The 11,144-nt window shown below is 41.9% G+C and overlaps 2 protein-coding genes across 2 annotated transcripts in view; one reads left to right on the plus strand and one right to left on the minus strand.

Annotated features, from left to right (window-relative positions):
- The first annotated feature begins 1,032 nt into the window (after positions 1–1,032).
- SARC_00722 (hypothetical protein) lies at positions 1,033–8,337 on the plus strand. Its single transcript, XM_014305566.1, has 14 exons — positions 1,033–1,402; positions 1,916–2,056; positions 2,672–2,862; positions 3,082–3,257; positions 3,463–3,538; positions 3,946–4,032; positions 4,174–4,330; positions 4,691–4,867; positions 5,123–5,398; positions 5,595–6,107; positions 6,340–6,559; positions 6,743–6,858; positions 7,261–7,506; positions 7,664–8,337. The coding sequence occupies exons 1-14, from the start codon at positions 1,145–1,147 to the stop codon at positions 8,039–8,041; spliced, it is 3,012 nt and encodes a 1,003-aa protein (XP_014161041.1). The 5' UTR covers positions 1,033–1,144; the 3' UTR covers positions 8,042–8,337.
- A 369-nt stretch (positions 8,338–8,706) lies between these two features.
- The window catches only part of SARC_00723 (6,7-dimethyl-8-ribityllumazine synthase), a gene marked incomplete at both ends in the record, with an annotated part of 3,251 nt that continues 813 nt past the window's right edge, over positions 8,707–11,144 (minus strand). Inside the window, 2 exons of the mRNA XM_014305567.1 lie at positions 8,707–8,853; positions 9,466–9,615. Of these exons, the coding sequence (XP_014161042.1) occupies positions 8,707–8,853; positions 9,466–9,615 (297 nt within the window). The remainder of the gene's footprint in view (positions 8,854–9,465; positions 9,616–11,144) is intronic.

An 11,144-nucleotide genomic window follows, 5' to 3' on the forward strand; every position in this document is an offset into this window, starting at 1 on the left:
CAAAATACGATACTAAAACCTACTGAGTCCTCCTGAGGCTCAGTGCGGTGTATTTATTCTTATATTTGATTGTCTACTTGGTCTACAAATAATTCACCTCGTGTGAATTAATTGTAAACTATTTCTAACTCCACACTGATAGTGGTTTAAGGGGACTTTTACTACACTGATGCTCACGGCATACAAATGTAATTTCGTAAACACAGCAATCAGTGTTCTTATTTTAGACTCAGAGCCTTAGAACGTGATAGTACAAAACGTTCAAGAGCGGTTTGATGCTAATCGTTGATCTACTTGCTGAGTTATCGGGCATTGAAAATCTGTCAACAGTACAACACCACGTGTTATTTTTCACTTTTGGTGTGCGTGTTCACAAACATTCACCTTACCCGGCCCCATTTTAGTTTTTCTTCTAATTTCTAAAATCTTTTATTGACACTGTCAGACTGTCAGTTTATTGTTATTTAGTCAACAGTTTAAAAAAAAAGTTAAACCACGGAGTCAAGATATTTACTCCATATTGCCAAGGGGTATTTAACAGCGCAGTACAGCAACAAGGCCGTATGACGGAGTACTTTTCTTTTTGAAAATATGAAGAGCTGCTATTCGAAATCTTGCGGGAGCTTTATAAATAGGCGAATAGCAAACCAAAACAGAAGGCAAAACAATGAAAACATGTGGTCAAATTTATAAAGGTGTTACCTCTACTTTATTTGGTTAAAAGAAACCCCCACTAGGAGCGAGTAGGCCGAGAGGGGCTCAGGGGCCAGGGGCCAGGGGCCAGGGGCCAGGGCCCAGGGCCCCAAGCCCCAGGCCAGGAGCCCCGGACCGAGGACCGATGGGCTAAATATTTTCTTTGTTTTTTCTTACATGTTTTTTAGCAATAAATACTTCATAAATAGTTTTCGTTGATACCAAAGAAGGGCGCCGGGCTGTTTCCTTTCACGGTGTCCGTCCCGTCTTAAAGTTGTGCGCCGCTGCGCTATATTGATGTATAACTACTTTACACAAGCAAGGCCTTTAGAAAGGGTATGAAGATAAGTGAGGGCCACCGGTCTAGTTCAAAGTTTATCTCGCTATTGTTGAACGCTGTGCGGATCCATACTTGGATCACGCCATCTCGACACCGAGACAGTTGAACGAGATGACTGCTCTTACGCCTGGCCTCGTCGATGTATTCGACTTAAATGATTTTCAGGGTGAAAGTACAGCGGATAAAGTACGAGATGTAATTAAAAGCAGTCCAATCGTGATTTTTTCAAAGACAACTTGTGAATTCTGCAAGGAAGCCAAGAGAACGCTTACTAATATGAATGTAAGCTTCCGATCGCTCGAACTGAATCGCATGGATAGGGGCGACTCGATACATTCTATTGTGAAGGATATATCCATACAGAAAACGGTATGTCAACATGGGTAGAATATGTCATGAAAATGTAGGCGCTCTTTTCGAGTTGTGGTGGTCTATGGCGAAAGTAACCATAACAATTGTGTACATTGTATAGACTTGGAAGTGCTTCACACTTGTCGGGACTTTTCAGTTATGCTTACGTTATAAGAATGCGTCCAAGGGTATCTGAGATACTCAACACGGTGCACTGTAACGGGCATATGAAAGAATGGTAGGTCAACACGGATAATATAACTGCCTATACAACTTTTGCAATCTCAAGCGTTTGGCTTGATCTCGCATGTATTTTCTTCTTCTCTGCGTTGTACAAAATATCAACCTCTACTACAGAATGGATAGAACTGATTCTCGCATATTCTATCGACAGCCAAAACACCCAGAATTTAGGTTCAATATCGACACCCCTATAGTGATACTTTTTGGGGATCTAGATCTCTCCTTCGCAGATGTCAAAAATGACTCGGACTTTTTAACCTTGATATGTATTATGCTACTTGTTCGTAGGTACCAGTGATATACATTGAAGGACATCTGATCGGGGGTTGCTCGGACCTGATGAGGATGGAAGGAAACGGTGAGTTACTCCACAAATTGAGACATCTGCAGATCAAGGGGATACAGAAGGACCAAAAGCCTATATTTACGGTATGGTATATGCTCAGTGACGGATTTGCATTTCCTGTGCGTGGTGCTGTCATAAGAGATTTCATCATAGCCTTCTAATAGAGACTATTATGTGCAAATAATACCTACGCTATTCAATATCTATAACATTGAACTTCGTTACTGCTGATATATGCATCGTGCAAAAGAGTATTATAATTTATATTATAGAAAGGTGTGTGAAATATTCGAAATCGGAAAACCATTGAAAGAACATGCTCACAGTTATACTGCTGAACGTAGTCGTATGTGCACCCATATATGCGTTATGCGACTTCAAATTTAGATTTTTATCGACAGAATGGTTAATCAAAGGAAAGACAATATTTTAATGTGTTAAAAGATCTGCCTATTTGATATACATAGTTACACGCGTACCTAATGTAAGTAAGCTGGAATGTATTATTTGATTGCATTTGTATCTACAGTATGCTAGCTTATACCCACATGTATATCCTTACATAGTGGCATATTATTTGTTAAAGTATGAGAATGCTGGTGCTAGATAAGAATATGGCTTGCTGTTTTAGTATTTCCTTGTCATGTTTTGTTAGAATCTGATTCTATTCAATCTTAACTTGGTAAACATCTTATCAGGACATGGACCGACCTTGGGACAAGAATGCGGCAATTCCACCCTTGTTCTACTTTCCAGACACCCTCAACTGCAATGCCGTCCGCTGCAAAGCGCTTTTTATTACAATCACGGCTATTTGCGGCGCTGTATTTTGGGACACAAGAGGCATGCACTGGGTCATAGCTGGTCTCATGGTTGATTTCATTCTCAGGTGGGTATATATACTTACTTATTTGGGCGGTTATTATCCAATATATTCTCTTCCCATGTGTAAAGTTTTTTTAGAACTTGAATATGTTCGAATTGCTCCACAATAAATATTTCACGAGGTTTACATCGGGACTTGCTGCAATTTTACAACCAACAATTTACAATTGTAACTTCTAACTCGCAAAGTGATACAATTTGGCCCTGTATTCGCCTATTGCAGTTTTTTCTTCGGGGGAGCATTCTCTATCTATGGGGCGCTGGGTGAGTTGTGTGCTTGCAAAATGGAGCCTAGGTGGGTTGCAGGCCCGCCCAAACAGTTCGCTGTACTATGTGGCATAACCTTCTCGGGTATAGCTACAGCTTGTTTCTTCGGAGGCAATGGCGACGAAGTCACAGGTAAACGATGCGAATTGAAAGAAGGCCAAAACTTAAAAAAAGACTGTGCATTGCACATATCGGATGAGTTTACGATATGTCTTGGAATCTGCTGACAATTTCGCATGCATACCTTATAGTCGTGCATGACTGTTTACCGCATCAAATTCCTATTCGCCACAACTAAAATCCACATGAAAATTTCCTCAACTCAATACCTCTACAGAAATTATTGGTGCCGTTTTCTGTGGGATGCTGGCTGGTGCGGCCGGCATGGAGGCCTTCGTGGACTTCTGCGCAGGGTATGTTAGGGTATGTGCGTACTGTCTGATCATTTCATATATATTTATTCCTATAGAGGTACATGTGCGCCGATAATATACCCTTCTACCAAGTGAACTGTCCATCTTGAACGAATACATACCGATTTTATGCTCAGAACATCCTGAGCGCGAGTATCATACTACTGTACAGTATTGGACTATCTCAGATCTTGTTGTAGTTATTCCTTAAGACGCCACGGTAGTCGCAATTCTTGCAAGCGCAAGCAACATGTGCCTCGGAGGAAATAGAACTGACACCAACAATGGATTACAATGCGGTGCTATGCTCATTTCTAGAACGTGACATCTGTCCACTTGTGCCGAACTATTTGTTTTTAATTCTTTACAATTACGCGCAGGTGCGTCGTGTTCTCTTTCTTCGTGAGGATTGGATTGGTTCGGGACGCAGTCTACAAGGTCCATATCAATAGCGTCGAGGAGCAGCGAATGATGTGGAATAATGCGCATGTCAAGTATGATTTTAGACTAGTCCAGATCAGTATCGGATGCGACATTTTGATATGAATGCAAGGGCATTCACTTTTTTGTAGATGTGTGTACGTGTCTTTCTGTGGTGTACTTAATTGTGTCTCATCCTCCTGACATACCTACAGACGTAAACATTCTGTCCCAGAAGTAGTGACAGTGTCCACCGCCGCTACTGAGGCAGGCACCGCAGACGCCCCTCTGCTCACACCCGCCTCAACTGTGTATAGGGTGAAGCAGTCGGACTTGTGGCGCAAGACATGGCACCCAATCAAGTACATGCAGGTGCGTTATATAATCACCATATCCAGTGTTCGGTTTTCTTTGTCGTTCATGGGAGCAATTATCATGCGTTGTGCAATTAGTTCAACCCCAGGGTTGAGTTGTGAACTCGCTCTCATTTTTATATCTCATGTAGCTACCTATCGCCATTTTCAGAATTGCTCACTGCCACCGTCCATTCGATCCATATATTTCGCCTAGTAAACCCAATTGCTGCTTTTTGTTCATCTGTTTGTTTGCTTTGTTGGCTGCCATTCTTTAAATGTCTCACGAAATAGCTAAACAACCTATTTGTATGGGAATCACACTTCCTTGTTACCACATATGTTGCTTATCATCTTGTACCCTCACATACCACTTCAGATTACGTACTTTCTCTGGCCCCTGTCTCTAGCGGCGCTGGCTTTTGCCTTCCGTGTGGCTGTGCAGGCAGTCAACGCACCGGAAGAACTTTGGGAGACCATGGCCTACATTGCGGCCATTGTGTTCGTACTCCTTCTGGTTCTATTCACTCTGCGATGCATCATGTACACTCGCAAGGTTAGCAACTAGTATACATTATTGGGAAGCGCCTTAAAATCATTGTTCAATGTGTTGCATACAAGTTGCTCTGCCCTCGCTGTTTGCTTAATATAAACAGTTTTTCCGGTCTGTCACTAGAGAAGTGTGAATTTATCTGCATTCTGCATACAAATGTTTCTATGAAACCACATGTGATCATGCGTTTGCGGTTCAAGAACCAAAAGAAACCCCCAAGCTATATACATACAAATTTTCTTTCTGCAATACCTCCAGGTGTACAAAGAGTGGACATGTCCACTTCGAGGACCGACCTTCGGCGCGATCCCTTTGACAGTTGCCCTTCTTGGATCATTCCTCAGTGAAGCGAGTTTCACGGCTGCTGAAGTATTCGTGTGGATAGGCACGTGCGTACTGTTTGTGTTCACCGTCATGTTCGTTGGTCGATGGATTGCCCTCCGACACGACTACGAGCACGTGCATCCCACGTGGCTCATCATTCCCGTCGGCAATTTCATCAACGGTGCCCTCTTGGCATCCCTGGATGAGCAGGTATGAGACGTTGGATATATTTTCCATGGCACTGGATTTCTTGCACTTGTATGTACATTCGAAAGGGCGCGTGAACTATTTTCTGCACTCTTGCCCGACTCTCTGCTCCAGTACCTCATTATGTGAATCTGAACTAAGCTGCATGTCGTTAATTCTCAATTCCCACCCTTTTCTCCAAATGTATACACTTATATAGTATACAGAAGTAGGACTGGCCCTCTTCGGATTCGCTTTGCTTATGTGGATAGTGCTGTTCGCTATCACCCTGCAAAAGACTGTCATCTCTCACAACTCTGACGACCGTCTCAGAGGCAACATCTTCATCTGGGTCGCATGTCCCGCAGCCGCAGCGATCTCGTGGTCCATCGTTAGTGCGAGTGGAGGAGGGGTCTTCTTTGATACCATCTCGCGACTGCTCTACTTCAGCAGTGCTATCCTGCTGTGCTGCTTGTGTTACACCGTGTTCCCCCACGGGTTCACCCTCAAAGGCATGTTGCCTACCCTGTCTATGGGAGTACATGCGGTGGCCTTCTCTTTCAATGCTGTGGCCATTGCTGCGTGCTTATACGATATCTCGATCGGCACCACCATCAGCGCATGGTTGGCAGCGGGTGGTTTGGCAGCGGGTTCCTGGTTGACTGCTGTGTATTCCATCCAGACGGTCACCGCTATAGTGGATCAGCGTATCTTCCGACCTGATGTCAAGTGGGTAAGTGACTCCAATGACGTACCAATGTCTTTTATATACGCACAATAAGGATACGATGCGTGGTTTCAGATTTGTATGTGTGTATACATAGATGACAACTAGTAGATATAACTTCTATTCTATTTAGCACATCGGAGTGCCCACATTTGCCACTTGTCAGCGTCTTAACACAGTCCAATTATCCACACAGCGATTTCCATTTCTCATCAATATTCGTAAATCTATGTCGTAGGGTCCTTTCTCGGCCTTCAACCGACTCATGCACGAGACTGTGCGCACCATGTCTGCCAAACTACTTACTCTCGCCGAGGATCCAGACTTTGGCACAAATCAAGAGTTCTTAGAACTGTGGACTTTGTATGAGCGTCTGCATCATATGCACTCCACTCAAGAAGACGACTACTTGTTTCCACTTCTGAACGATTTCGTACCGAACCACCCTGTACACGCTGGTATGTAGGGACCATAAATTACTCACGTGCACTGGTACTGACCAAAGTTCGGTATAAAATGTAAATACACCTTAGTTTTTGCACATACACATTTCCCCCGAATCTTTTGATTGACGACATCTCTTCTTGCAACGTGTTGAAGCACACACCTAACAAAGGATCATATCTAATTTTGTCGTTCAGGAGATGAGCATGAAGAGCACCAGCTCATGTTTGTGCACATTAACAAGCTCATCGAATCTGCAAACCGCGGTTCCACTGATACGCTAAAGGACGAAGCCGGCAATTTGCCTGTTGAGGTAGGGAAAGCAAATTGATACGTGCGCGATGATAATGTTGTTGAAATTTTACCACCACTAGGTGAAGCGTACGCACATCTTTAGACTGGCACGTGTCAAGTTTCTGAAAGCTATATGAATCCAACAGCTATATGTTTGTGAGATATACCTTGCATGATATGAGTTGTCAAATTATAAATTTTATTATCGCCACTGACGATTTTGTTTCGCGTAGCAGTACAGTCACTAGAGTACGCGCGCTTCCAGTATCTGCCTGTATTTGATTTTATACACCTTTCAATATATGCTGACCGTAAAATTTAGTTACGAATGCAGTGTAGATCCATCCGTATAAGGCGTGTGCTTCCGTGGAACGCCATCAGCTGGGACGCTCACAAATCTGCTTCTATCTCTTTACAATAGACCGTCAACACAGGAGCGTCTAGTCAACTCGACGTGAACAACAAAATGAAGGAGAAATCCTCGCAAATGAGTGCACTCGACGCTGATGCCTTAAATTCTCAAGCTGACGATGTAACGCAGGTTACGAGCGAATCACTCAGCCCAATGACTGCTACTTTAACGGCGGACGAGGACCTGAACGAAACTCCTATTGATGGTGAAGGTGATGTGATGAAAAATAGTTCAACTGGTTACGGATCATTACAGGTATGAGATACACATGCACGTATACGTTTTGTTTTCGATCGTGTCTCAGCAAAGACATATCAGCGCTTGGGAAAATATTATTCATTTCAATTATGCGCTGCCCTCAAAACCTACATAGAAACTTATATGCTGACCTCGGCATCACTACTCCCTACAGTTGGCACTGCGCGAAATGGTCGCCGAGATGGAGGAGCACATGGTTTGGGAGGAGAAGAATCTGCAACCCATTGGCCGCAAGTACGTTCCCTTAGAACTTCAGAAGCGCGCTGTACGCCAGACCTGGGAGAGTGTGCCCTCGAGTGAGTGGCGCGTGCTGACGCCCGTAATAGTTCGGTACTTACCGTATCACCCCATGCGTGTAAGGTGGGTGAGAGGGGTACTATGGGCCATGCCCGAGCGCGCACAGCAGCTTGGTTTGTACCTGTACCACGGACTCAGTGATGTCCAGTGGATCAAGTTGACTACTGATGTGCCTGAGTTGATTCCTCGCATTCGAGATGTGCCCGAGGCGTCGCGATGGAATAGATATTACTAAAACGAAAGCGCCGACCGAAAATAGATAGCTTAACCTTACGGGGTGTGATATATAGTAGCGTATTAATGTAGTATACTTCTTAGGGTTTATGTTGGGCTGTATACCACGTTCAATTGCACCCAACTTTTATGTGTTGAGGTGGATCCAATGCCGAAAAGTATTGAGGGACACTTCGCACTCGACATAGTAGCATGTAATCATGCAGCGGTTTCTCATGACAATCAGAGGGATGAAAAGTGGCTTATATTTAGCTACATCAAACATATATTCATTAACAATAAAAACCAATATTGAAGAATATAGACGTGCAGGTATGCTGCTGACCACTTCAATACGAAGAAATATATATATATATATAACCCTAAAAGCACAAACCGGAGTACTTTATTAAATTGAAAAGTCATAAACGTGTCGAGGTTGACTTCGTCTGTTGCATCTGCAGGGCAATCTATATCGGTCTTATCACAGTCAGTGTTCTATCTGAGTGCCTAGATATGTCAGGCCAGACCCTAGCGGCCCTCAGAATCTCAGTCCTCTCAGGTAGTGGCTCAGTGAAACTCGGGACCTCACCGGGTTGGATTCCAAACTTGTCTTGGCGCGAATATTCACATAACTATGGTGCATGTGTCCTGCATGTGTCCATATCTAGATGTCACTCAGGATGACTAAGCATAGAAACGCATCTTGCCCATCTCTACAGCAGTCAGTCCCCAATCCAAGCCATGATTATGGGAGTTAGCACCAATGCCCGCCCGCTTCTGCGCCTGTTCATCTGTCAAGCACATTAGCACGCCGAATACTACAGGCACGCCCTATATTAACAGCGAATGTACATCAATGTGGGTCAATTGTTAGTGTGATACAGTGCAGTGATAGAAACAAATCCTCCACACCGATAGAATGTATCTGTCAGAGAGGTAAAAGTCCTCTTGCAATGTCACAATCTGGATGAGTGGCATATAATAATAATGCAGGATTTTAAGCAATTTCGCGACGATATATAATGCACACATGGGATAATTACAGTGCAAATGTAGACAATATACGATGACATATTTAGACCCGGAGATTCAGAACGTGTGTGTCTTTCCCCGATCACGTGGAATTCATATACCTAATTACCCGGCACACCCATTCATACGAGATCAAGCAGCACGGTCCTATCAATAAAGCACTGCCAGTGAGCGCATACACAAGCGTACTAGTGTATTGGTTCCAGATGTTTCATGCGGTGGACGTGTGTCGCACACACGCGCACAGTGGCAGAAACACATGCGTTCGATTCATCCATACGCACCTTGTATGTGCCTACGCTGCTTTGCCAAGAGAGGAAAATAAAAACACGTGTAGGCTGTGCATAGACCTACATTGGTTTTCCGTATAAGGATAACTCTAGTGCGTGCATACGGCAAAGATGGACATACCGTATCGAGGCCAACCTGGCTGATGCCCGCAGAACAAGCCGAGCAGATATACTCGTAATGGTGGGTTTCACCCTTAATCAACGTCCCCAAGCACACCACAGCGTCAATAGACGGGTCCCGCTTGATCAACGATTTGGCACCAAACGAAAGCTGCGCGTATGCAGATGTAAAATTTTCGTAACAAAATAAGAACGATGGCATTATTTACCAATAAGAGGCAAAGCATACGGTGGGATTCTTCGGAAAAAGTATATTTGTGAACAGGTGTGAATTAGCGAGTCCAAGCACACAAAAAAGGCAAAAGTATCCAAACAGACCCCGCTTTGCTCTGGAGTAGAGTTCATGTTGTTTATTGTATCCTTGCGTGGTCAGTAGATAAGAAAACCCACACTGTATAGTCACAGTATAGTATAACCCACGCAGTATAGTCACAGTATAGTATCAATACTTGATTACACACGATCGTGTACTAAAGCCCATATTATAAAATTGCTACCAAAGTTGGAGTGTGCTCCAAATTTGCATATAGACACAGGATGGTCAAGCTTGCAGGCATTATTCATGCCAAACAATGACGGGTGAATGATGTATATTAGAAAAAGAGCGATACATCATGGAGGTTAATGCTTAACATCTGGTATACTTATCAGTGCGAGTATCCTCCATTAAATCACATACAAAAGCAAACCGATCTGGTAAGTCAAAAAAGATTCAAACCCTATTCGATGAAAGGATTTACGCGATAATGAATATTATAAGACAAAAAAAATACAATACCATCACCTGAACAATACAAACATACTTTGTTTACATTACTTATGGTATGAGTAGGTGTGTACGTAACCTTATATATATATATATATGTATTCATATATATTTATAAATATAAATGTAGTGTCCCATATATCATCTATACACAAACGCACGTAGAACCATGCTACATACCTACCTACATACATGCATAAATGCTTACATGCATACATATATAAAGAAAAACATACATAAATACATTCAAATATATATATATATATATATTATATTATATTATATATATATAAATATATATATTACATACTATAGATATATAAATATATATAAATATAAACGCGCGCGCAAACACACAAGCATACATACCTACATACCTACAAACCTACATACACGAACACAAACACACACACACACACATATATATATATATATATATCATTATATTTATATATATATATATCATTATATATATATATATAGATATTGATATAGATATAAGACACACAGACACGCATATATATATATATATAGAGGTATATACATATAAACATATATAGATCTACACACACTCTCTCACATACACACACACATATATATATATACATATATACATATATATATATATATATATATCTTTATCTATATATATATGTATGTATACATATGTATATATATATATATATATATATATATATATAGTATACATACATACACACACACACATATATATGTATATATATATATATATATATATACTCAACACACACACACACGCACACATACACACACACACACATATATACATATATACTATATATATATATATATGTNTGTTCCGTTGTTACTATACGTATAGTANGTATCGTACTAACGTAACGGTTAATACTTACCACACGNGACGCNCGTGTGGT

This window comes from Sphaeroforma arctica, assembly GCF_001186125.1.
Source record: "Sphaeroforma arctica JP610 unplaced genomic scaffold supercont1.25, whole genome shotgun sequence".
Classification (NCBI taxonomy): domain Eukaryota; class Ichthyosporea; order Ichthyophonida; genus Sphaeroforma; species Sphaeroforma arctica.

Excerpts from the sequence above, each read along its gene's own strand:
- SARC_00722 (XM_014305566.1), top strand. The coding sequence starts at position 1,145 with ATGACTGCTCTTACGCCTGGCCTCGTCGATGTATTCGACTTAAATGAT. Across the intron at positions 4,331-4,690 it reads ACCCAATCAAGTACATGCAG|ATTACGTACTTTCTCTGGCC; the intron begins GTGCGTTATATA and ends ATACCACTTCAG. Across the intron at positions 6,108-6,339 it reads TCCGACCTGATGTCAAGTGG|GGTCCTTTCTCGGCCTTCAA; the intron begins GTAAGTGACTCC and ends TCTATGTCGTAG.